This window comes from Scatophagus argus, chromosome 5, assembly GCF_020382885.2.
Source record: "Scatophagus argus isolate fScaArg1 chromosome 5, fScaArg1.pri, whole genome shotgun sequence".
NCBI lineage: Eukaryota > Metazoa > Chordata > Actinopteri > Scatophagidae > Scatophagus > Scatophagus argus.
This window is the reverse complement of record NC_058497.1, coordinates 26,420,361-26,446,125: the sequence shown is the minus strand read 5'-3', so window position 1 is coordinate 26,446,125 and position 25,765 is coordinate 26,420,361. Positions and strand designations below refer to the sequence as shown.

Below are 25,765 nucleotides of genomic sequence, written 5' to 3'. Positions count from 1 at the left end.
CCACACATTGGCAGCAGCTGGTAGCCGTGGTAACACATTAACAATGAGCAGCCGCTGCTACGGAGCCTCAGGCTCGTACACACACACACACACACACACACACACACACACACACAGGGCCTGGTGGGAAGGTGATGACATCACATTTTCTGTATGTGATGTGTGCAGTTTAAGCGAAGTCACAAACAGGAAAACAGTTTAATTTAATTTGATGTGCAGTAAAAAATTAGCTGAAGAGACATTAGACTTTAAATGTGAGTGTGTGTTTCATCAGTACATCAGTAACAGGCAGGATTTATTAGCTCATATTACAACATATTATCACAGTGCAGCCATTACACATGAATCTGATGACGGTTGTGTGTTACTGCCGTGTTAAAATGTTGTCTCTAGAAACATTCAGAGTGTGCTGCTGTTCCTCCACTTCAGCTCACCAAGGACACAAATACGCAATGTAGACAGTATTGGGACACCCGACCATTACACCAACAGGGGCTTTGGCGACATCACATTCTAAGTCCACGGATTTTGGTGTGGAGTCCACAACATGTTGGAGTGTTTCTGTGGGAATTTGTGCCCATTCATGCAGTAGAGCATTTGTGAGGTCACACACTGATGTTGGACCAAAAGGCCTGGCTCACAATCTCCGTTCCAGTTCATCCCAAAGGTGTTGGATGGGGTTGAGGTCAGGGCTCTGTGTTACAAGTACATGCCATACATTCACCACAGCGCTTAAAGGAAGAGTTGAACCAAGAATGAAAATTCGGTCATTACGCGCCCCCGATGGGAAGGCCCATGGAAAGTTGGGTGAGACTTTTTCTTCCTCAGAACGTTCCTGGAGCTTCACGGCCAAACAGCATTGCAGCATCCTGCCAAACAACTGAAGAAGATGTGGGGTGCGAGAACACGGCTGATTATGAAAATGATGAACGATTTCACAGAAAACTAAAGATTAATTCCACTTCAGAAGAGTTGAGATGACACAAACAGGACATTGGAACTGAACTGCAGATCTAAAAATGAACACGTGAAGAGAAAAGATTCCACTGATTTCAGAAATTAAAGATCAATCTGGGGATATTAAATTGGTTGATGTCATGAGAAAGAATGCCAGTCCCACCCCGGTGAACTCATCTGTGAATAAGCCTCCCGGATACTTGAGCTCATTTACTTCTCCTTTATTGGATATTTCTACTCACAAGGCACATCAATGGGTTTTAATTTGGCTCCAGAATACACCAACTTTAATACGGGTTTCTTTGAGCACAAATTTGTCTTCCAGTCTGATAACAATCCTTTCATAGTCAAAAAACCTCAAGTGGTACAGATATTTGACTCTATATTCCTCTTTCAAAAGTTTAGAACAGTTGGAATTTGTTTCATTTCCAAATTCATTTCAAATCCTGATGTTGAATTCTGTCTTTTGCATGACTTGCCCTATTCAGTTAAATAACGGTCACTGCCCATCCAGAGCTGTGAAACATGGTTTACCTAAAAGTCATTTCTTCTGAATAATAATAATAATCTCTGAACACGGCACTTCTTAGAACGGGGTTATAAAAACGGTAGATCGTCCCCATCTACAAACACGTTTCAAATAAAAACACATTGAATTGTGTGACACTTTCCACTCCGTGAACCCACACTGTGAAGAACAATGAAATGCAAACTTATCTTCTAACTTTGTTACCTGCACTGAAGTGAGACGCCTGGCAGATGCTAACTTTTTTTTAGTTTTTGAACAGGACATTAGAGGACTTCAGTTAAACAACACGTTTTATTAAATTCAACAAGAATCATATTCATAAAAACCAAAAATAATGTTATCCAAATTTATCATGGTATATCAGTGTATTTAACAATTATAGTATAAGAGTATGTACAACTGAGAACAAAAAGCTTCTTGTTGATGTGAAAATGATGTGTTGAGACTGTAAACAGTTATTTCATGTTATGTATTTGTACATCTATACTCTGTTTAGTAAGGAATAGAAAGAAATGTTCAGCCCTCCTGCACTTATTCATCAAAGACCCAGAATAACACCCAGAATGCATTGCGAGATACTCATTCAATCAGTGAGCTCCAGACTATGTTATCAGGCAGAATTTTTTTTAAAATCTTCTGGGTTTTCTCATCCACTTCAAGTTTTCTTGGAGCCCCCTCTAGTGGCTGTCAGAAGAACAGCAGTTCATGTTCTTGTTCTTCTTCTGTGGTGGTTCAGCCCTGCCCTCCTCCAGTCAGAGCAGTGGTGTTAGTCATGTTAGTACTGGTGACAGTAGTATGAGCAGTGGAACTGTAGTAGCAGTAGTTACCATTTGTAGATAACGGTAGCATAGATAAGTAGTAGCAGCACTCACAATAGTATCATTGGCCGCAGTATTTATGGTAGCAGTAGTGGTAGCTGATTTTCTACGACATACTGACAACTATGAATGGTGTCAAATATCAGAACATCCGCAGTTAGTACTGTCGAAAGCAGTATGATCAACAGTGGCAGTACAAGCAGTAGCAGAAGGAGCAGTAAATGTATTTGCAGTAGTAGCAACTGGGTACCCCAGCTGATTTATCACTCACAGCTATGTCAGAGATCAGAATTGAATTTCCCTCGGGATCAATAAAGTATCTATATATCAATCTATTGTTTTGTTAGCATTGTTCACCAATTGCCATGGTACTGTTGTAGCAATAGAAGTACTTTTTACTCCAGTACTCCATTATTTGTTGGCAAGTACTTTGAAGTTTTACATTCAAAACTGGATGTACTTTTACTAACTGTGATGCTGTCTGCAGTTTTATCTGATCGCTGATATTAACAAAGTAGTTTTATTCTGAAAGGAGCAAATCTTCAGAACTTTTACTTTAGATACTCATGTACAATTTACTGCTTGTTTGATACTTTAACTGCTTTCAAATAAGCACCGTAGTAATTTTAGCAGTAATTTGCCAGCAGCAACACAACCTGAGGTGTCATGCAGGAAGAGACGATGAAGAAGAACGCTGAAAGGAAAACTAATTTTATTGGACAGTGATGAACTGCTCATCAGACCTTGTTAGCCAATCAGATATTAAGATTTTCTTTGTGCTTCTTAGGTATAATGTTGAAATTGCATTGTTATCAGTTAGAATTGTATAAGCTCAGCCACTTTATTTTCACCAAAGTCTCTGTAAGTTCAAATTTTACTGGAGCTGAAGTTGTCTGCCCTCTGATTGGTCAATACTGCAACATATTACTGCTTGTTAGCATGAAGTCTTTCTATGTAGCCTATGCAGCTAACACGCTCACCGCTGGTGTGAGTAGACAGGAGTACCATGAAGTAGCACCATCATCAGTAGTAGGAGTATCAGTAGTGTTAGCGGCAGTAGTATTTACAGTAGTAGTATCAGTAGCATCGGCAGCAGAAGCGTTGAAGTTTACAGCTGCTTCATACAGACTTGACAGCGGCTGATCAGACGTCCTGGAAATTCTCTTGTATCAGTCTGAGGCTTCGGTTTGCTGCGGGACGAGAGACATACACAGACATGGTATTACAAGAGAGAGAGACACAGAAATCATCAGCGTAAAAAACAAGAATCAAATGAGTTTGTTCAATGTAACCTGTCCTGGTTTATAATTTAGACCCTGAGACCCTAAAAGTTGTTTGTTTTTTTTTTCTCCAAATGCAATAAACCTCTTGTTCTGACTGCTTGAAATAAACCCAAGTGTACAACACAACAGTTGAGACTGCGTTCTTTTGAGTTCATCCAAAACTGTTTTAACTTCATTGCCCTGTGCTGATGTTTAATGAATGAATTAATTTAATGTAGCCTATTGTGCTTTGTCTTTGTTTTCTACATCCCGGTCGACAATGATGAACAAACTTCACCTGATAATACCAAATATTACAGTACTGCAGATTAAATATTGATTGTGAACAACATGATCCCCGAAATACAGAAATACTGTTAGCCTGTTGGAGAAGTTAACATCACTGTTAGCCCATTGGACGAACTAAAACTGTTGTCAGCTTGTTGTAGGAACTAAAACTGCCATTAGCCTGTTGGAGATGCTAAAACTGCTGTTAGCTGTTGTAGGAGCTAACACTGATATTGGTTTGTTGGTTTTAAATTTCTCTGATCATGTTTTAATAAAAATATATCCTATCCACACAATCCACACACAGCGAGGATTTTTTTCCAAAATGAAGTCCCAGGATTTAAGAAACAAAACAATACAAATTTAAACTGCCGCATATTTAGTCTCAGGGTAAAATATTGATCCACTGTTGGTAGTGATACGAACCAGAACAAATTTAGAACTTGAATATTACAATAAAGGTGGTGTGTAACTTAAAATGGTGATAAAGGTGTTTTGTAAATGAGCTTGTTGATGAAGGTTTGCAAGTTAATCGGTATCCACCAGAATGTGCTGTGAACTTGAACATGTCCTGTACCTGAACATGTCGTCGGGGTTGAGAGCAGCCAGCCAGTAGCTGTAGGAGTCGGTGTAGTAGTAGCAGGTTCCTCTGCCGTGACACTCGATGAAGGGAATTTTCCTGAACTTTTCCAGACAGGATCCAGGCGAGGCCAGAGGCTGACCGGACCCCTCCGCCCCCACTCCTGTCTCCTAGAGATCCACAGCATCAGCAGCAGGGGTCAAAGCAAAAGCTCACACACCACAGCCACGTTCATGTGTCTCATGTGCTCATACAGAATCAGAACCTCTTTCATTTCAGATAGGGAACATTATTTTAAACTTGGCAAAACTTAACATTAGACATGTTTTAGTCAAATACACTTTAGGAAAAAAAATCTGGAATTCATTTGCTTCATACTTTGCTCAGCTTTGATATAAGAGGTTAGTCTGGAAAAGATTTGTGGTCACAAACTGACTACAAACACACGGATGTGTCAAATGTTAAAACTGACAACTTTACTTTCTACAGTTCTTCAAAATTACAATTTAAGCGAGAAAAACCCAACACAATCAGACCCAACACTTTTAGCTCACCATCGCAAAGGAGTATCCAGACCAGAGAGAGGTCCAGCCCGAAGGGCAGTCTGGAATTGAATAGGTCTGACTGTGGATGGCGATCACGTTGGCTCTGGCCTCACACACTGAACATCTTTATTACAGGAAATAGACAAAAGGTACACCTTTACAGTACAACTTCAACATGGGAACACATGGTAACATACGTGTTTCATGGTAAACAAGTTTTGTTTTTCTTTTGTTCTAGTACAAATTCATCTATAAGTTTGTTTCGGTTTGTTTGAGTGTGTGTGTCTTACCGGCCGATGTATCGCCTCAATATTTCCCCGGAGAGGAGCGTTAAAGTGCTTGGCAGCACTTCATCAGTGGACAGCCAATAGGAGTAGTCATTGCGTGAAGCGTACTGACAGGTGCTGTCGGTGTTGCAGAACAGGAATGGCATAGTGGAAAAATGAGGCAAACAACTTCCTAAAGTACCTGTAGAAAGAGTGAGCGATGAAGAGGGAGAGGAGGACAGAGCGAGTGGTGTGTTTTACATGCGAATCATGTTAAGAGAATGAAAAAGGTGACAAATCTCTTTATTAAGCCTTCTTACACTCTCAGTGCCAACCATGCAAAATGTTACAATCAACATATCAGATCATATCACTGATACAACAAAAATGTGTTGCGTCCATTGCTGATAATGATTGACAAAAACTGTGGGCTTGGGGAATAAACGTTGTTTGACTTCTGAAACGAGGCACGCCAGAACAGGTTTAAGAACCACTATAACAATAATTTTAATGAGCAAAGTATAAATTGCAAGTATAAACGCAGTACTGTATTTCCTTCTGAAAAATAGAATTACAAAGTAACAGAAAATAAAAAAACCTAAAATGTACTGAAAAACTGCACTGGTGTCACGTTACCCAGGTCCTGTCCGTGGGCTTGGTTGTTTCCGTTGATGAACAGCAGTGAGTATCCTGTGTATATTAAACTGGATCCTGCAGGGCATTGTGGCTCACTGAGTTCCTGGCTGTGTCTGGTAAATAGGAAGCCGTCCTTCTCTGGTGGATTTGTGCAGGAACCTGGTGGACCTGGAACACCTTTAGCACCGACCGGACCTTGTAAACCTTCAACACCTGTCAATACAGTGTCATTTGTGAATGAAGAGGAGGTTCTCCGCTCATTGTCCAGCAGTGAGCAGCTGAACCAATGGAAGAAAAAGGACTGAAGCTGAGTGATTACAACAGACCACTGTTTACTTTGAGTTTTACTGCCTCAAACTTCAAATTAACTGAAAAATTAAAAAACTCTTTTAACTAAACAAAACAAAAATTAACAAACGTATTCATCAAAAATGAATAAAAAGCAGAGAACCCTAGAGACTTCCCCACACTACCACTGGTTTATAGAGTCTGTCATACTCCCGGTGTTAGTTGTGCGACTATGCTTTCAGCAGACAGGAGATCAGATCTCTCACCTCTTAGTCCTTGGTCTCCCGGTTCTCCTCGATCCCCTTTTAATCCTTGATTACCAACTTGTCCTCTTTTACCAGCCTTCCCTTTGCTGCCCTTCAAACCTGCAGTCCAGAACACAAAACTGCCTCTAAAACTCCATTTACTGTTTTTATACAAAACCAAAGCTGCATTGAAGCTGTTCATTTCAATGACTTTATTTAAACCATTTGTATCTGTAAAGTGCATTTATTCATTTGTATCTAAAACAAAATCCACCTGATAACTGGGACTAAAATAATTCAGACTCACCTGGATCTCCAAGTCTGCCACGGGCCCCTGGAGGTCCTTTTTGTCCTGGGGGTCCCGGATCTCCAGTTGAGCCTTTATCCCCTGCGTACATCAACACCTCTCCGGGTACATCACATCCCCTCTGGCCTGCAGGGAGACAACACAACTTTATTTGTATAGCCAATTTTTACAAGCAGTTTGTCTCAAAGGGCTTCACATAACATCATAGCAACATCCTCTGCCCTTAGACCCTCACATCGACTGAGGAAAGTAAAGGAGTACTACAATCAGTACTTCTACCAGCATACAGTATACAGGGCAGTACTATCACCAGAGCTCTGATTTGACAGTTTATTGTCCACTGTGTAATGTCACTTTGTTACCTCTCCTCCCAGGTGGTCCTGGGGGTCCTTGTGAGCCTTTGCAACCCAGTGGTCCTTGATTCCCCTTTGTACCTGAAACATAGAAGCAGCTGTGTTGTATCGTCCACAAAATCCCAGAATCAAACCAGTGTTTCAGTAACAAATGTTTCATTTGCGCTCATAACAGAATTCATCTTAACAAAGATATTCCATATTCTGTTTCAGACTCTACAGAGACATCAAAGAAGTTAACAGCCAAATTAAGTTGATGACTGCTATGTTCAAACTAAGATGATACACAGGGCAGCACAAATGTTTGGGGGAAACCAAAGTTCCTGGATGAACTGGTCTGATGTCTGACCATGGATGCTGGCTGATGATGTGGATGGCAGAGAGTTCTCTTTGTTTGTAGTTATACTATTCACCATACTGGTTATGTGACTGGAGTCCTTACCTACAGGTCCTGTAACACCAATTTCTCCCATACTTCCTTTGGGCCCAGGTGGGCCTGGTGGTCTGTCATTGCCCTGTCAACAAGAACAATTCGGTTAAATCTCTTTTAAGGTGTGTAACTGGGGTGATTTCCACATTCTGCTCTGTACTAAATCTAATTTTACTTGACGCTTTCAATACTCTAGTCAGATAAACTGGACGCAAAGGGTATATACAGTAGATTCAGGTGAAATATAACTATGGGAAGTACTGACTGGTGTGCCTTGAGGGCCAGGGTCACCAGAACAACCAGTTGATCCTGGGTCACCTGTGGCTCCTCTGTTTCCCTTTTCTCCTTTAAATCCAGGACCTGGAGGACCAGGAGGACCCCGAATGCCTGGTACACCTACAGAAAGACAAGTATGTTTCATTTAAGTTTATTCAGGAGCTGTTTTCTTTTAACATTTTAGAGCTACATACATCTAGTTGGAAGTCTAATTAATCAACTTTTGAATGCAGATAACATTGATCTATAATTATTTGATTTATGGACGGGATAGAACGAGACATCAAAGTACAGCTGAAACTGATGGAAATGGCAATAGTTCTACAGAAATTTGGTCATAAACCAGGTTTCCGAGTTACACCCTGCAGGGCTGGGCTGCCCATAAGGGGGTAAATATCTAGTTCAGTTGCAGGTGTGGTCCAAGGAGGCAAGCAATAATCATGTTCATTATAAAAGGAAAGCACTGATAACGTCAGTGAAAGGGGTCACATGGATTTATTATTTAGAACAAAATACCAGTTCCAAAGTTGTCAGTCCAATGACAACTGCTCATCAGGTGGGTATGCCAAAAAGGTTCTCTAGCTTCCAGGTTTACTTTCGGGTGATTCAACCCACTGAATATACAGGTTGTTTCACAACATTTTGTTAAAAGGTAAAATCTCACAAATCTCACTCAAGGAGATGTCTCTCCCTGAAGTTTACATAATTTTGGTAATTATGAAACATTTACACACCAAAATATACAAAAACACTTTTAATCTGATGGATCCAGTAGTATGTGAGATTAGCCATGAATTATTAACTACTAACTACTTCTAACTTTTACCATATGCCTTCATGGATGAGGATGAGGAAATACTCAAGAGGAATCAAGATGAAAGGCTGCAGAGCAGCTGCTAAATGAACCTTATGTTGAGTTTATTTAATCGGTCAACTCTTTGTGTCATCTGAAAATTCTGTGTATCTCATCACCTTTGGGTCCTTGTGCTCCAGGATGTCCATTTTCGCCTTTTATTCCTTCAGTGCAGACTCCCTCCACACCAGGACAACCGGGGAGACCGGGAGGTCCGGGAGGACCAGGACAACCTGGGTCTCCTCCAGGACCACTGGGACCAGGAGGACCACTTGGACCAAGAGGACCCTTCTCCCCAGCACAACCTGAGGAGATGAGTGGAGGTAGAGAGTGGGTGTTTTATTTCTTTTAGTTCCCATTGAGAACTAAACTCATAATCACACACAGGGACTCACCAGGTGTACCCCTCTTTCCTTCTGTACCCGGAGGTCCGAATCCAGGAGCTGGGAAGAGAAAACCAACCAATCAGAAGACAGAGAGACAAACCATCACTGGGTTGGATAATGAGCTCCAACTCTGAAACCAAAAACTGTTCAAAACAAAACATTTTATTTATTATTCAGTTTCACCCAGTCCAGTCTCCTACCTCCCATGGCTCCTTTCTCTCCAGGAGGTCCAGGTATCCCATCTTGTCCCTGGTTTCCTCTTGGACCAGCCGGACCAGGATCTCCAGGAGGCCCCTTGTTACCTGAAAGTGAAGATATATTTAACCCACTGGAAGGACAGGTATCAAATACTTTTAGAACTTCGTGTTAACCGACAACAGATTTAAATCTTTAGATGGCAGTGGCGTTGTTGTGTGCACCACTTCTACCTGATGACACTGATAATACTGTTACACTGCTTTAAGTACCTGTGAGGCCAGTGGGTCCTAGGGGGCCATTTTTCCCTGGAGGACCATCACAACCCTTTTCACCAGGGGGCCCAGGAGGACCTAAGAGACAGACAAGCAGAAGGACAGGTAACAGAAGCTTTAATTTAACTTGTGGATGGTATGGAAATTTATTGTGACCCTTCACCCTCAAGAGTCTTCAGCTCCCGTATGGATGAACAGCATGACTGCAAATATATGATGTATACTCTAAGGAATCAGACCATTGCATCCTGGGGGTCCATGATGTCCTTTGGGGCCACAGGGGCCACATGCTCCTTCAGGACCAAAGTCTCCAACATCCCCTGGTTTCCCTTTGACACCTGGAGATCCATGACATCCTGGATTCCCCTGAGAGGAGGACAGAGGAGGAAAGGACACTTTATTCTTCTTTCCAATGAAACGTGTCTTTATGGATCTTTTAAATCTATAAAAGAAGACATACAGGTTATAAAAACAAGTCAAATTAAACACAACACATAAAACAGAAACCACAAAAAATGTAAAAAAGCAAAAAAAAGATTCAAATTATTAATTACAACAAGGGTATTTCTTTGTGTCTTATGTTGTTTGTTTTATGCTGATCAAGCCTTCGTCTCAGGGGTGAAAACTGAAACTCTCCATTTAAAAGTTATTTTTTACAAAAATGCATTGAACAGCATATGTTCCTGAAAGATGGGAAGGAGAAGTCAAAGAACTGCAGATGGGGATGCAATGGTACCATAGAGCAGAACATCATCTGCAAACAAGGATAACAGGTTAAGGCTAAAGATAGATAGATACATTCTTTATTCATCCCCAAGGGAAGCTCCCACCAATGGAAATTCACAAAAACACCTTAAAATCAGACATCCTATAAATACTGAGCTTTCACCAAGTCTCTGCAACTAATTCTGAAACAGCTGGACCTCTAGTTTGGTAGCAATCCTTTTCGTACAGACATTGCACTTGCAATTTTCCTGACCAAGAAAGTAAGTGAAAAACATAAATATTTACCTATTTTCCTATATGTTGTCATGCCTGGTTTTTGGTTATGCTTTGTCTTTTGATTTCAGTCCATGTGCCATGTTTCATGTTTGTCTTGTCTTGTGTTTCCATGTATTATGTTCAAGGTTTTTGTCATGTCCACTTTTATTTTGAAAAGCGTCACTTCCCCTGTGTGTCCTGTTTTCTTGTAACTTTGCTTTTGGTTTTCCTGATTGCTTTCTGATGTGTGTCACCTGTGTCTCGTTATCATGTCTATTTAGTCCTTGTCTTCCCAGTCACCTGGGTCAGTGCGTCTGCGTTTTCTCCACATCATGCCAGGAACGTTTGTTTAGTTTTGCCTTGCCATGCCTTGTTTTTGCTTTTATTTAGATTTAACCACAGTTTTTTGTAGTTCTTCTGCCATGGTAAGAGTGTGCTTTTTGAGTTGGTTTTTTGTTATTATTAATTAAAGACTATTGCTTGGACCTGCCTGCCTGCCTGCCTGCCTGCCTGCTCCTTAGACTCTGCATCGGGGTTCAGCTCTTTTTCTGCGTCAGTGACGCCGGCCCATTCTGACATATGTACAATATTTACCTGGTTATTTAATGTAAAGTTTTGTTTAGAAAGCTGGGATAGTCATGTTTTTGTGTGTGATACCTTCTCTCCTGGAAAACCTTTGGATCCTGGTCCAGGTGGACTTGGCTCTCCTTTGGGACCTTTAGGTCCTGGTGATCCTGGCTTTCCATCTGCACCAGGTTGCCCACATGGCCCTGCCATACCTTTCTCACCTCTACATCCTGAAAGGAAAAAGTAGAGAAAGAGAGATCATCTCTCCTTAAAGTTTATGCATTGTTCCAGAGGCTTAATGTTGATGTTTTATAGGCAGGCTGTTTCAGCAGATTGCAATGCGATGTTTTTATACGTGCAACGTATAAAATATGGCCAGAATTCGGTAGGGTAACTCGGAAAATATAGCAGGCAGCACAGTTGTTACTGTTAGTTCAGTTAGCCATGAAGGTGGTGGGGGTTGGAGCTGAGTAGGGCTGGACACTGGACTATGACCGGCAGCAGATGAAGTAGGAATATTTTCACATCTCACTCTGTGAATTGACAATTTATTTGGACCAAACCAGATGTGATTGTGGAAAGACAAACCAAGGCAGCTTTGGAGAGTTTTATTTTGTTTATGTCTTGTTTAAAAGAAGTGTGTTTTACAATGAGTTAATGAAGCAGTTAAACTCATCTTATTTCACCAAAAGAGAGAAGCTTGAGTTCAGAAGGTGTATGAATGTAATTTTCTGTTTAGTGAGCAGATTTGAGAATATTTCCTTTCTTGACATTTTGTGAGTTTGTCTTGTTTACTTTTTAGACTGATGGCCAAGGGGGTTTGTAACACTTAGCAAACACATGCTGCGTGTACACATCTCCCGGCTGAAACTGCAAGGGAATATCCGACTGATATCACCTCTAGAAGTACAAAGTGGTATTACAAGACAGGACAGGTTGGGGTTAACTGGTTAGCATCCTAAATTCAGTAGTTATTTTTGACATAACAATAATACTGATATTCACATTCTGTTGATGATGTTAATTGATTTTTTTAAAATGGTTTTAACTTGAACTTTTAATAATCTTAAATCTATTTCATTAACGACTTTTGAAAGGTAAGACTCTCAAGGGGGTGGATCAGTAGTAACTCGGTATCACTGAAAATGATCGAAAACCTAATCAGTCCCTGAAGATAAAGATCATTTGTGATGAGACAGAAAGATCCTCCTGCCTTTTAAAATGAAAAATGCATCTGCTGTGTGTACCTGGCCTTCCTATCTCTCCTGGGTTACCGGCGAGACCTCTGGGACCAGGAGGACCACTCACTCCATCTCTGCCAGGGTCTCCAGGAAGTCCTGAAATTTGACAGTCATGTGAAATCATAAATACATGATGCAAATAAGAACTTGTCAGACAGGATTTTGGATGGAACAAACATCAGATTTCCTCACTTTTACTTTGACCTTCATATACCATACCAAGAGTAGATACTACAAACAAACAGTATTCTCAGTTAGTGTTGCTGTTGTTTTTACCTGGTTGACCGGGATTTCCAGGTCTACCACTGCTGCCATCTGAACCGTGTGGCCCTGGGGGGCCCCTCTCTCCTTTAGTACCAGTGAAACCCAAGGACCCTGAGGGTGCAACAGAAAGCAAGTAAGTCACACACAGATAGACCAGCACACCTGGAGTATGGAAAGTAGAACACATACTTGAGACTTAAAGTAGACTAACTTCCTGACGTACCCCTACAACTCTGACAAGTTCAAGTAACCCTTTCTATTTAACACTGTAACAATCTGACACACAAGACTGTAAAACCACAAGATGTTCTTTTTATACTTCTGTTCTTGTACAGATTAACAACCGGGATATAATATGTTAATCAATGAGCTTTAGAGTTGCTGTGAGATTCTTCTCTTTGGCAAGAGAGAGACTAACCGATTTCAGCCTTTATGCTAAGCTAAATCAGCCAGCTGCTTGCTGGAGCTTTATATGTGACAGAGAGAAATTTAAACTGACAAAAGAATGGGACCCAGAGCAGAACCCTGAGGAACACCAAGGACAGTAGCTATTGAGGATTAAAGGCTAACACTGATTTTAGGGTACCTATGACACAACGCAGCATCTCACAATACTAATACATTTATATAGCACTGAAAGGAGCAGAGTACCAAGGCATCCAGAATCTCCAGGATCCCCATTCATCACCACATTTGTCTGAATTCCTTTTGCTCCGGTTTCTCCTCTGTCTCCCTGTGGACCCCGAGGCCCTTGAGGACCCCTGGATCCACCTTCACCATTCTGACCTGAAAGACAGACAGGTAGGTCATATCTAGTCAGAAAAAAATAGTTGATCATTTGACTAATTGAGAGATTGATTCATTGGCAAAAGAAACCTTTTGGTCCTGGTTGTCCAGTCTCTCCGGGTTTCCCATCATCTCCTGGACGCCCACGTGGTCCTACAGGACCCTCTTCCCCTCTGATACCTAAAACACAAATTAATATGGAAGGTTTCTATTCTTGTGAGGACATACAATTCACAAGCTGGTCAGATTTTTACTCTAACAATTCTACAGTCATGCTAGCACTGTCAGTTGAATGTCTGACTTGATCATGGTGCCAGATGAAAAGAGGATCACCAAAGTTATCACAATTCATCCTGAGAGGAACATGAATGTTGGATCCTCATTTAATTGCAGTTCATCCAACAATTTTTTTTTATATATTCCAGTCTAAACATAAGTGATTCAAAGTGTGTATCAGTAGTTTTGTATGAAAACAGAAATATTATAAATAGAGCAGGAGGAGCAGCTCTTACCACAACCCCTTACCTGGGCTTCCTGGCTCCCCATTGGCCCCTGTCAGGCCATTCAATCCAACTCCTCCTACTGGCCCTGGCGGTCCATTAAACCCTGGTTCCCCATATGACCCATGGTTCCCTGGAACTCCCACACCAGACAGCCCAGGGTCACCCCGCATGCCCTTTGAGCCCCGTGCCCCTGTAAAAACGTATTTAGATTAATTTACCAAATCCTACACACTCCAGTTTCTTTGCTCCAAAGTTTTGCAAATCCTCCTTGTTTGATTCTGTATAGGGATGCAAATTCTACTGCCACTAGCTTGTACAGATGCTACCTGTGAATCCGATGACGCCAACTGGTCCTGTTGCTCCTCTAGGTCCAGCAGCTCCAGGTAAACAGGGTCCAACAGAACCAACAGGACCGGGAACACCACCCAGACCACTATGACCTGAGGGATACTTCCGTTAACTTCCATGTTTTCAAACTTGTGTAGTTTTGCCTATTTCAATCGAACTCAGTTTAGGATTTCCACTCAGATCAACACACTTCAGAGGAACTTCCGGGCTCAAACAAATTTTAGAGAGGTTTGTTAGTACTGCAAGGAATAATCTGCAGGTTTGAGATAAACAGGCTCCTGTAGCCATATGTGCTTTGCATGCTGGGATGTGGATGAGGAGTGAGCAGCTGGTCAGAGAATAAATCGAGGTCTAAACTGGACTAGCTTCTTGATATTTAGGAAATGGTTTCTTCAGGACCTCCTTCCTGTGTTGGCCTTTCCACTCCCACTCCAGATACACTGGACCAATGAGAGAAGAGCCTGGTGCTCACCTGAATTTTATTGATGCATTTTAGTTTGTTTGAAAAACATTGGACCAAGGGGAAAACACAAGTTGGCCTACTGGTATACTGATTCAAACTAGAGCTAACCAACTAAAGGTTTGATTACAGCCTTCAGGGTCTTTCAGATAAGATAAGATAAACCTTCATTAGTCCCACAGTGGGGAAATTCGCAAAAAGCATATTTCATCCTGGTTTTTACCACAATGTTTACTGTGCATTTTCTACAACTTGGACTGGAGTCATGAGAGTGAACAGCAGTCTCATATGTAACAACGACTCAAAACAAGAGGCCTACCTGAGGAGAATACTGAATGAAATGAAGGTGAGTCAGTTGTCATCTTCTATGTGGACTCCTGGGAGTCCATTAGAGGAGTGGATTCATTTTTAACTTGTTATGATTTATGGGCCCTGGCCCACTCGTACTGATTCATCCGATCTTAAATGAGCTACCTTTGGGACCTGGTAGTCCGTCCTCTCCTTGAGGTCCTGGAGCGCCATCTGGTCCTTGAGGTCCAGGGTCTCCTTGGAGCCCCACAGACCCATCTTCTCCCAGAGGTCCTGATTGACCTTGCTGACCTGGGAAACCAATACCGCTGACCCCCTGTGACCACAACATGAAAGCAGTAAGCCACTATAGTGAGAAGACTGCTGGACACAACTTTTACATCCAACAGCAAAAGAGAAAGTGACATGATGCTGTTTAGCACCACAATAGTGTCATATGGATGGAATAAATTAATTAGTACTGTATTGTATACTGCGTTTATAATAAAAATGACATTATGGGTCATACTTAACTGAGGACAAAAATGACATTTTGCGTGTTGATTCAGTGTCTGGTCAGTTTGATATACACATGATCTACATGCATGTGAATGCACATGGTTGAGTGAGAACCTCATTTATCTGAGATCAGATGTTTCTGGATTCAAATTCGTCTGAGTCTTTGCTCTCCTTATGATGAGGACTTTCTGTGAATACGAAGCAGCTCTACCTTGGGGCCCGGCATCCCCGGGGGACCCGATGGCCCTGCTCGTCCTTTGATACCAAAACTTGGTAAACCTGGAGCTCCTGAAACACCCTTATGCCCTGAACCAGACAAAAACAATGTATAACATGTATTTATCATCATCAGTGCATTGAAACCCTCAAATGTTCACCAAGCTGACCTTTGACCCCTGGGAAGCCTAGAGAGCCCTGAACCGAAAATCCTTTGTCTCCTTGTTCTCCCTTTAGACCAACAGGTCCTTGACCGCCTGGAGGTCCTATCACACCTGAGAGCAGAGACAACAGGTGAGTCAACTGGTATTCAGATTTAACTGACAAAGCTGCATTCTTCATGTTGGATTTAGGCTGTAGAGAATTCTTTTCTTTTTTTCAGCATATCAGAATATGACTCATAATTTACAATGTGAAGACAAATTTGAGTATACATGTTTGAAACACAAAAACACCTGCACGTTTGCAATTTAAATCATAGCAAGATGAAGCTACTGCTGGGGAAAAATAAGCTGATTTGGTTAGGTTTTTAGTTTTGGTTCACCTGTTTCTTGGTTCTTTTCTTCTGGGGTCTTTTCAAACAATATAAAATCAACAATAAGGATGACACACTAAGTGACTGTAGAGTTATCTGACTCACCCTCAGGTCCCGGGTTTCCAGATAATCCTTTTTCTCCTTTCTGTCCTGGATCTCCTGGAAACGATGTGATTTTGCCAGGAGAGCCTTTTTCTCCTGAACACACAGACAGGATAGGAGACGTTCCACCTTTGAACTTCTGACAGGGTCTCACTTATCAGTTGATCAAATGAAAGATTATTTCACACACAACAAAAGAAAGGAGTTTGTTGTTTCTTCTTTCATCTCCCATTAATCATGTGATGACCCCTCAGATTTATCTGGCGATTCTTTGGTGTGGCACAGCCCTTCAGTTTGAGAGCAACTGCTACTAGACTACTCTAACTAACTCTAAAGTGGTTCAAACTGTCTCCACCAGAAGCAGCTACAACAGTAAAACAATCTGTCCATCGGGCCGTTGTTCTGTAGAATGACTATTTTCAATTTTTTTTACTATGTTCAGTTGCTGGTAATTCTGCTCTCTGATTTGAGTAAGATTTGAGTGCAGGACTTTCACTTGTAATGATTTTAAAAATCCTCTAATGTTTCTGATGTTTTTTGCAAGAGAAAAGTATAATCACCACAATAAAACCCCAAAATGGCACCTTTTCCTTCTCCCTCATTTAAAATGGCAGAATATATCGATATGTATTTTACAAGTTTAACTGAAGGACATAAAATGTGTCCTCCCTCACTATAAACTTGATTCTCAGTGGAACACTGCCACACAGTTGAAGGAACATGCAGTTATCCACAACAAACCCCAAATGACTCTTAAGGTGTCCACTCGCTCGGTTCTGAAACTCCTTGGGTTTGTTGAGAAGCAGATTAGGCAAATATGTCAAGGGACAATCTCGCCAATTTTGAGTTTTCTTCAGAAATCCATATCCATGGATGAGATGTGGGTCCATCACTTCCAACCAGAGACAAAAGAACAGTCGAAACAGTGGAAACACCAAGACTCTCCGACAAGAAAGCCCCTGCAAGTGCAGACGCTCTCACCTGGTTTTCCAAGATCTCCTTGGCGTCCCACAATTCCCTCATTGCCTTGAGGTCCTGGAGGTCCTGAAGCCCCGATCCCAAGAGGCCCTGGAGGTCCCATCTGTCCTAATGGACCTCTGGAACCAGTCTCCCCAGGTGGGCCCCTGTTACCTTTCAGCCCCGGAGGCCCCTGAGAACAGTATCACAGACAAATGGCAAATAATCCTCTGCATATGATATTTGTGATCCAACAAGGTTTTTGAGATAGAAATGATTCTCTTGTGTCCCTGTAGAGACACAGAACTGGACATTGACATGACTTGAGATTCCTAAGTCCCATCCACAGTTGCTCAACAACCTGTCCCCTGTGGACAGACAGTCTCTGTGGATAATTTATCTGATACTCACAGGGTTTCCTTTCTCTCCCAGAACACCTTTCGGTCCTATAACTCCTGGACGTCCATCTTTCCCCTCCAAACCAGGTGGTCCCGTCGGTCCCTGAGTCCCATTCTCACCCTTCTGCCCCACCCTATACATGACCCCTTGGTCACCAATAGGTCCTGGGGGCCCCATGAGGCCGGGGACACCAAAGGGTCCCTGAAGTATATAAATATAGTCCATTTATCATTTGAAGACAGAACAACAGACGGACCAGAAAGACTCAGTTTCAGATTCACCTCAACATTCACTAGATGTTCATCTTCACTGTATATGGCTGTTGGATATTTACATAAATAAGTATTATGTTCCAACAACTGCAACTTCTTTCTATTCATGCTAAAAAATTTTATTCAAATAATTTTCACAAATTCAGAAAAAAACATGAAAAATAGTCATCAACACCACCTGCCACAAGACTGCGTTTGAATGAAGAAACAAGAGAGTGGCGAGTAAATGATAATTTCTCATTCTAAGTTTTCAGAAAGAGATAGAAAAGAGACCATCTTAGATGAGTGAAGAGTATTAGGAGACACAGGTTTTCAAGCAAATAGAAAGGAAATGTGCTCAAAACTGAGCCTGGTAAGTTAAGTCCACCATGGAGGGACCACAGAGGAGAAGCTTTTGGATTCAGGTGTCCTGCACTGCTGTGACTCTCAATCACTGGAGGTTCAAAACTTGAGCCTTGTGCGAGCAGGGAGGCAGTAGAGAGTAAAGTGGACAGACATGAGGCGTCTTTACAGGACTGAAGACCAGAAGAGCTGCTGCACTGTGGACCATTTGCAGAAGTTTTACTGTGCTTTCTGGCAGCCCGGTAGTCAAAGCACTAGCAGTCAGATAACGTAGTGAGTAGTGATGCAGATGCCTCGTTACAAGCTGTGTACACCTCCAGTGCTTGCAGCCCCAACATTAATAACACAACAGGGGTGGGTGGGACTCAGTCAGACACACAAAACTCACACTGTTGTGGAAGTGAAAGCAGAGATAAGACAAACATCAGAGGAATCTGTTGGTGAGAGAAGAGCTTATGGAGGTGACCAGTGAGCTCACCTGTGGACCAGGTAGACCTGTCACACCTTTGACTCCTTTGTAACCTTTGGATCCAGGCACACCAGCTAAACCTGGAAACACCACAGACAAACAGATGACTCTGCATGAGATCCTGCTGTCTGCTGGTCCGTCACTGTAAGCAGTTTAAAGTTTCATTATTCTGTAAGAGTGTGAATGATTACTATGAAAAGAAACAAAAAGTAACAAAACTGACTACTTTGACTCTTTCATACAGTGGAGCTTTATGTCAGGGTAAGGCTCACATCTAGCTGTCGATTTGTCAAGCACGGGACCGATAGCTCACATGATCAGAGTAAATAAAAAGTGAGGTGTGGTCCTCACCTGCCTGACCATCTTCACCTGGAGCTCCTGGTTTACCTGCAGGTCCTGGAGGGCCTGAAATAACTTGACAGGCCGAGCACACCTCCCCCTTCTCACCTGAGAAACACCAGTCATGTTAAACACTGATGTAGTTTCTGTTGACATGAGTGTGTTTTGTAAAACTTCTGAAGACATTATTTAGTTTCATTCTGATGTTTAAAAATGAGTGAAACACGGCATCATTGGACCAGTTTATCATTTCCGATATATCACGTCATGTGACAAAATGACTCCTCCTTCCTCACAACCACTCACCTGTCTCTCCATCCTGCCCTCTGCTTCCAGGAGGACCCGTCTGTCCTTTTCGTCCTTTAGTTCCTGGAAGACCAAAACCTGCTTGCAAGAAATCTGAGAGACAGAAGACAAAAATGTAATCATGAGTTTGAGCTGAAATGGATTTTTTTTCCTTTCGTTAAATCAAGTGTCTGTCAGGTCAAGTCATTTCGACATCAAACTGCTTGACTGTGAAAGTGTTTGGAGTGAAGATTATGGACCAGAGAAGACAATTAGAGACATCCAGGTTGTCCCACAAACCCTCCTCAGTACCACAGACACACAGGAGGCAGAACATCACCTGGTATGCCTGGCTCGCCTGGGTCTCCTTGAACTCCAAGACCTCCCGGGATTCCAGTCTGTCCCCGGGGTCCTACGAGTATGAGACCTGGCTCTCCTGGTTCTCCTCTGGGTCCGGATGAGCCGGGCGGTCCCTTGGGGCCCGGTGGACCAGGGAGAGCCTCACCTTGAGAGAGGAAGACGAGACTTTGTTTTGAGTTTTACTGTCATTAAGAAGAATCAAACTACATGTCTGTGAGTCCTGTAAGAATTTCTAGTGAGCTCTGCCCCAGCTTTACTGTGAGTCAGTCAGCTTGTGATTTCCTTTGGGTTCAGTAAAGTTTTCTGGTACATAAATAAAAAGGACTTGGGACATCGGGAACATCTCTGTCTTGATTTCTAACAAAGAAAGGGAACATCCTTTTAAAACATCCTTATAGGGCGTAATATCAAGACAGCATGGGATACATTGTGTCCTCATTTTACAGAACCAACTCGTAAACCCGCGGCTGTGTCCCATCTTATTTCAGACCTTGTATCTTAAGATATGATCACTAAAACTGTAAGTAAGTAAGTAAGTAAGTAAGAAGTTACAGTTCACAGTAGTCTTTCAGTCATAATACTTCAGAGTTCATGTTGTTTCCCATCTTCATTGTCATTAAATACAGAAAGAGACAGACAGTGGACGGGGTGTACCTGGTTTGCCCTGAAGACCAGGAAAACCAATGAGTCCTGAGAGAAAGCAGAGAAGACCGTTTTTACTGTCCATCCATCAATTCGCTTTACCTGCTTATACTTAACATACAGCGCAAACGCAATGAAAACATTTCTTATGCAGTTACACAAAAGTGTGATTCAATTCTGATGTTTATATGGACACGTTTGTGAACAGCAGTGACAGACCAGCTAATTGGTGGCATCAGCCGAGGCTGCGCTGACAAGGCCAATTAACGATATAACAAGTAAAGAGTAATGCGATTAAATGACCTCTGACGCACTGTAACCTCCATTAAACAGCAATTAAGTTCTGAAATCTACAACACAAACACAAGCATCAGGATCGACCACTGAAAAATTCACTACAGGATATAATCCAGCACTACTTCCTGTCCTCCAGTTCTTTATTCTGGAACATTTTCTCAGGAATTTGAACCAAATGTTTAAAATAACCTGAATCATCTCTGTAGTGTTCAGGAGAAGAGAAATAAATCCTGTGTGAAGGCACACTCCACCGCTAACAATGAAAATAAAAAAAGTCTGAACCTTCAAAATGTCAATCATGTTGGCTTCTTTACTACCTTGTTCTCCGGAGACTCCGGGGCGTCCACTGGGCCCAGGGACACCAAGCTGGCCCTTCAGGAAGATATGATTCCAGACCATCTGATAACAACACAAGCACACACAGCATGAACACTGACCATCTGCTGCTGCTTCAAAACAAGCATGAAGTTTAGTCTTGGCTCTGCTGTCATCTTCTGGTCCTGCCTTCCTCTTTTTGGCCCCTGATACCCAACTGCAAAGCTGCTAAACTCATTTTATACAACCAGATGTTTTTCTGTTTTTTTGCTTTTAGCGCTGTGACTCTTATTTTGGTAAAACTAAAATAACAAAATCAAGAGTTCAGACTCACCTCTCCTGGAAAACCTGGAGAACCACGATCACCTTTCTCACCCTAAAAACACACACATCATAAACACTCTAACTGCCACAGTACTGAGTGTACTACTGCAGTAATGCTTCTTGTACCTCACACAGCACTCACCTTGGCTCCGTCAATACCTGGAGGACCGAGGAAACCACGATCTCCTGGGTTTCCCTGAAGACACACACTTCGAGTTAGTGCCCAGAATCAGTGATCAGTAGACACACAACCCCTGAACAAACCAGCGCTGGTGGTGCTGGTCCTGGTTCTGGACCTGCTCCATCACACAAGTCCAGCCAGTAACAGATGGGTTTTCAGATGGATTTGGTCTCACACAGATCTGGCTTTTGATTTTCCTTTTAACTAAGTATGCTGCTCACATCAGCATATTGGTTAGCTTTACTGTTAGCTTTACTGTTACCTCTTCTCCCAGCTCCCCGGGAACTCCATCCTTCCCAGGTTTACCCTGAAACACAAAAACAAAACAACATGTTAGACCAGGACTACACCTGCTCGGGTTCAGCTTGTAAGCACAAGAAGAAGAATAACTGCTTGACTACAGATTTCCGTTGAGTTAAAATTAATCATCAATTACAGATCCAATAAAATGAGCACTCAAGTCTCTTTGTTTGTCTCTTACTAGTGGACCAGGATCACCTCGCCTGCCCTTCCCTCCTTTAACCCCCAGTTTCCCTGGCAGACCCTAGAGGAAAAAAACAAACACACACAATGGAAAGTTGCTCAAAACAATCATCATCATGGTTTGTCAGACTGTGAGATGGCTTTGACTTACAGGAAGTCCAAGACAACCTTTCTCTCCAACTGGACCTGGTTCTCCCTGAAATAAAACAACAAAAACCTCAGTGACAACAGGCAGATGGATATTCATAAAAAAAACCAATGACTGTATATAAAGATGGATGACGTGAAAGTTTTGGCATCAGCTCCCCAAAGGTGAAGTCAAAACACCTGGTCGCCCCCTGGTGGCTGGCTGCAGTACAGCTCATAAGCTCCTCCCCTTCAATGTTAGCAGATGGGACATGAGCCAATCTAAAACCTCAAAGCACATGTCAAATAAATTCCTCCTAAAGATGGTTTCTGTAATTTTAGGTCGTTCTTATCAAGATGATGTTTGTTCGAGTGTTCATGTTTCTGATCAGTTTGGTTTTAATTAGTTATTTGATGCCATAAAAAGGGGCTGAAACGTCATGATTGACAGCTGAGCGCTGCTCCTGATTGGCTCAGGCGGGATGGGAACTTGATACCGCAGCTCCACCTCCTGACCACTACTGCACAGACTCTGGCTTCAAATTACATCACCAGAACAACAGAACAGACAAAATGACAGACAGACCTTCAGTTCTTTGGGTCCTTCAGCGTATAATTTGATTCCTTTCTGTCCAGGAATCCCTGGTGGTCCACGATCCCCCTGAAAACCAAACACAGCTGATGATGAAGATGATGATTGTGGTGATGAAGGCAATGGCCATGATGTTGATGGTGTTTCACAGAGTAGAAATGTTTGAATGTTTGTCTCACACCAGTTTTGCAGTTTACAGTTGTGGTGACTTCATGTGAATTTATAACCTCAGAATCAGAATCAGAATCGTCTTTATTGCCATGTAAGTGAAGAGGTTTCACATTACTAGGAATTTGTCTTGGTGATTGGAGCAAACATAGAACGTAAGAACGAGTGTCATATAATAATAGAATAAAATAAAATAGAATAAGGTAGAACAAAATAAAATAAGATAAGTAAAATAAATATGGTTCTGGAGGTAGGACAAAAGTACCAGGAATTAGCACTAGCATAGCTCACCTTCTGTCCTCGGGGACCTGGGATAACAGGACTCGGACCCTCTTGACCCTGAAACAAAAGCACAGCATCATCAGGACCAAACGGCTGCAGATTGAAGTCACATGACCAAACAGAACAGCAGGTATGTGTCAAAGGTCCAGAGTGTTGGATTTAGGTGTGGAACAGAGCATAATATTCATCACTATGTTTTCGTTTGTGTATAATCACCGGAAACTAAGAATTGCTGTGTTCTCTTTACTTCAGAATGAGCCTTTTACACCTACAGGGTGAGTGGGTCCTCCTCTATGGAGTCCACCCTGTTTCTACGGTGGCTCAGAAGACACAAACCAAACAACGGCTCCATGGGGAACCTTTTGCTTTTTAAGCGGTCGCTGCTGGGGACGGCGGGATGTGTGCTCAGGTGGTTGCAACCTGCAATCACATCTCTGGATGCCACTAAATCCTACACACACCACCTTTAAGTACAATTTCAGCTGCATCAGAGAAGATATACAGTTTTTAGAGAAGATACTAACTTGCAGATGAATGTTTTTCAGACATACATTGCTGTCACAGTTTTGGTGGCTCTGCAGTAAAAGGTTTCTGGGGACCTGCTGTTTGAGGTCAGCGTTTTAATCCAGTGATTAAAAACAATACTATTGTGTGAATCGAGCGATGACTGATCAAATGTACATGAACACCGTGAGGAACAGGCCTGACGACACAAGCCCATCACTTCAACCTGTTAGCACACAAACCTTCTCTCCTGGTAACCCTGGCAACCCCGGAATTCCCTAAATGAAGAAAAAAAAACAGCTGATGTGATTTGAATGATAACTGTGAACATTTAAATAAAGTTTGATGGTTTCAGTTCCTGAGGCATACAGGAAGTCCGCCTGATCCTGATGATCCTGGCGAGCCTGGTTCCCCTGGATATCCACTCAGACCCTGGAGCAAGAACAGCCAATCAGAACTCACCCTTCCCAAGTCAATCATAACAGACTTTCCACAACAACTCTAGAACTTAAATAAGACCTTTTGTCTTGTCTGACTGATAAAATGTTTGACAGTGACTAACATTTTCTCCATCTGGTCCTGGTGCTCCTGTTGCTCCTTTGATATCCTGAGGGTCGGGATAGTCGAACGAGTCGCCCTGAAACCAGCACCAAACAGAGGGACTTAAACAGTCAGAAACAACAAGCCAGGACCTCAACTTCAGTTTCAACTTTGTCTTCTGCGCTGGAGATCTGTTGAACTGTTTCCTGTTTGTGATGCCAGCAGCATTTGAGTTGCGGGAGGAAGATTTTTGTAGCCTCTTCCCGACTGGTTTTTAAAGATGATTGACTGTAAAAAGTTCTGTGGTCTATCGAGGAACGTGGTTTTTAGCTCTCCACTCGATGCTAACTATGTGTTTGGTTCAGATGAGGTTAAACACTAAAGTTACAGACCTGAAAACCACATGAGGAACTGGAGATACGGGATTTTATCAAGGCAGTATGTGAATGTGTTCTCTTACCTTTTCACCTCGCAGTCCTGGTTCACCCTGAAACACATGGACACAGTTAGCTTTAGCTTCTGAGGCTTGATTAGCCTTAGCTTCAGCCTGCACTAATTGAAACGATTCTTCACTAAGTGACTGATGGGTACGCAGGAAGTCTTCTCAGCATCCAGTCTGCTTTGTACAACATGCAGGCAGGACTTACTCGAGGGCCAACAAGTCCTGGAACCCCGGGGAGCCCTGGGTACCCAGCATGCCCCTGGAAGACACCAATGAACATGAGTCAGCGCAAAAGCTGTCAGAGCGATTTGGAGCAGGCAGGATTCAAACTGCTGTTGATTCTGCGTGCAGGTAAACATCTCCACCTTTGTCCCGTTGCATCCTGGGAGTCCAGGTCGGCCAATGGGTCCTTCGTGCCCGGGGAGCCCCTGAAAACACGGACACGAGCAGAGTTTTCAGAAGGTGATAACAACACGTCAACACGACACGGTGAAGAGAATCTCATCAGCTCATTTTGACACCAACATGTTCAAATTTAAAGCACATTTTTTTCTGCTGTGAGACTCTTGGACTCCTCTGTGAAAATTATTTTATTTTATGACGCAATTAGTTTTGTGAGTAGTGGTTATATATGTAATGTTTCTTACTGGCAGTCCTGGAGGTCCTGGGAAACCTGGTTTTCCTGAAAGACCCTGGAGAGCACAAAGACAGACTGTTAATGACAGATCCGTCGCTCATACCATCATGACTGGGTGAATGAGACTAAAATTCAGAAATGTTAATGACTCATCATCATCATCTGCAGAAGACAAACCCGAGAGCCTTTCAGTCCTGGAACTCCTGCTGCTCCCTGGTCACCCTGAGGACAAAAGCAAACACCAAGCAAAGACCAAAATTATAAGAGGACAGAGGAGAACCCTGAGAAACTCCTCCATCAGTGTAAACATGTGGAATAACAACAACAAAATTAAAAATCTTATCATGACAACATGTCCGCTGTCCTCAGGTCAGAAGTTACCTTCTCTCCAGGTAAGCCCTGATGGCCTTCATTTCCAGGGTAACCAGTCTCTCCAGGAAGTCCGTCATATCCGATGTACCCGGGTTCACCCTGAGGAGGCACACAGGTAGAGCTCATGAGGTGCAGAGC

At 42.4% G+C, this 25,765-nt stretch overlaps 1 protein-coding gene and 1 long non-coding RNA gene across 2 annotated transcripts in view; one reads left to right on the top strand and one right to left on the bottom strand.

The window, feature by feature from the left end:
- Positions 1 to 1,758: 1,758 nt before the first annotated feature.
- Positions 1,759 to 25,765, bottom strand: part of col4a3 (collagen, type IV, alpha 3) — a 29,594-nt gene continuing 5,587 nt past the window's right edge. The window contains exons 3-52 of the mRNA XM_046390059.1: positions 25,637 to 25,726; positions 25,433 to 25,477; positions 25,266 to 25,310; positions 24,984 to 25,046; positions 24,824 to 24,877; positions 24,637 to 24,663; positions 24,199 to 24,273; positions 24,006 to 24,068; positions 23,879 to 23,914; positions 23,142 to 23,189; positions 22,677 to 22,751; positions 22,116 to 22,160; positions 21,963 to 22,025; positions 21,744 to 21,788; positions 21,443 to 21,496; positions 21,311 to 21,352; positions 20,979 to 21,060; positions 20,377 to 20,412; positions 19,703 to 19,867; positions 19,384 to 19,476; positions 19,090 to 19,185; positions 18,748 to 18,818; positions 17,668 to 17,856; positions 17,281 to 17,449; positions 16,303 to 16,395; positions 15,833 to 15,937; positions 15,658 to 15,752; positions 15,114 to 15,264; positions 14,158 to 14,271; positions 13,854 to 14,021; positions 13,419 to 13,508; positions 13,194 to 13,328; positions 12,555 to 12,653; positions 12,285 to 12,374; positions 11,128 to 11,267; positions 9,729 to 9,855; positions 9,487 to 9,567; positions 9,220 to 9,321; positions 9,029 to 9,076; positions 8,753 to 8,938; positions 7,770 to 7,900; positions 7,517 to 7,589; positions 7,084 to 7,155; positions 6,722 to 6,847; positions 6,436 to 6,534; positions 5,882 to 6,094; positions 5,270 to 5,447; positions 4,989 to 5,103; positions 4,432 to 4,604; positions 1,759 to 3,494 (exon numbers count right to left, since the gene is read on the bottom strand). Coding sequence (XP_046246015.1) covers positions 3,413 to 3,494; positions 4,432 to 4,604; positions 4,989 to 5,103; positions 5,270 to 5,447; positions 5,882 to 6,094; positions 6,436 to 6,534; positions 6,722 to 6,847; positions 7,084 to 7,155; positions 7,517 to 7,589; positions 7,770 to 7,900; positions 8,753 to 8,938; positions 9,029 to 9,076; positions 9,220 to 9,321; positions 9,487 to 9,567; positions 9,729 to 9,855; positions 11,128 to 11,267; positions 12,285 to 12,374; positions 12,555 to 12,653; positions 13,194 to 13,328; positions 13,419 to 13,508; positions 13,854 to 14,021; positions 14,158 to 14,271; positions 15,114 to 15,264; positions 15,658 to 15,752; positions 15,833 to 15,937; positions 16,303 to 16,395; positions 17,281 to 17,449; positions 17,668 to 17,856; positions 18,748 to 18,818; positions 19,090 to 19,185; positions 19,384 to 19,476; positions 19,703 to 19,867; positions 20,377 to 20,412; positions 20,979 to 21,060; positions 21,311 to 21,352; positions 21,443 to 21,496; positions 21,744 to 21,788; positions 21,963 to 22,025; positions 22,116 to 22,160; positions 22,677 to 22,751; positions 23,142 to 23,189; positions 23,879 to 23,914; positions 24,006 to 24,068; positions 24,199 to 24,273; positions 24,637 to 24,663; positions 24,824 to 24,877; positions 24,984 to 25,046; positions 25,266 to 25,310; positions 25,433 to 25,477; positions 25,637 to 25,726 — 4,857 coding nt within the window. The 3' untranslated portion in view covers positions 1,759 to 3,412. The remainder of the gene's footprint in view (positions 3,495 to 4,431; positions 4,605 to 4,988; positions 5,104 to 5,269; positions 5,448 to 5,881; positions 6,095 to 6,435; positions 6,535 to 6,721; positions 6,848 to 7,083; positions 7,156 to 7,516; positions 7,590 to 7,769; positions 7,901 to 8,752; positions 8,939 to 9,028; positions 9,077 to 9,219; positions 9,322 to 9,486; positions 9,568 to 9,728; positions 9,856 to 11,127; positions 11,268 to 12,284; positions 12,375 to 12,554; positions 12,654 to 13,193; positions 13,329 to 13,418; positions 13,509 to 13,853; positions 14,022 to 14,157; positions 14,272 to 15,113; positions 15,265 to 15,657; positions 15,753 to 15,832; positions 15,938 to 16,302; positions 16,396 to 17,280; positions 17,450 to 17,667; positions 17,857 to 18,747; positions 18,819 to 19,089; positions 19,186 to 19,383; positions 19,477 to 19,702; positions 19,868 to 20,376; positions 20,413 to 20,978; positions 21,061 to 21,310; positions 21,353 to 21,442; positions 21,497 to 21,743; positions 21,789 to 21,962; positions 22,026 to 22,115; positions 22,161 to 22,676; positions 22,752 to 23,141; positions 23,190 to 23,878; positions 23,915 to 24,005; positions 24,069 to 24,198; positions 24,274 to 24,636; positions 24,664 to 24,823; positions 24,878 to 24,983; positions 25,047 to 25,265; positions 25,311 to 25,432; positions 25,478 to 25,636; positions 25,727 to 25,765) is intronic.
- LOC124059758 lies at positions 12,553 to 14,540 on the top strand. Its single transcript, XR_006843428.1, has 3 exons — positions 12,553 to 12,675; positions 13,174 to 13,343; positions 14,200 to 14,540. It is a non-coding gene; the product is annotated as an uncharacterized LOC124059758 (long non-coding RNA).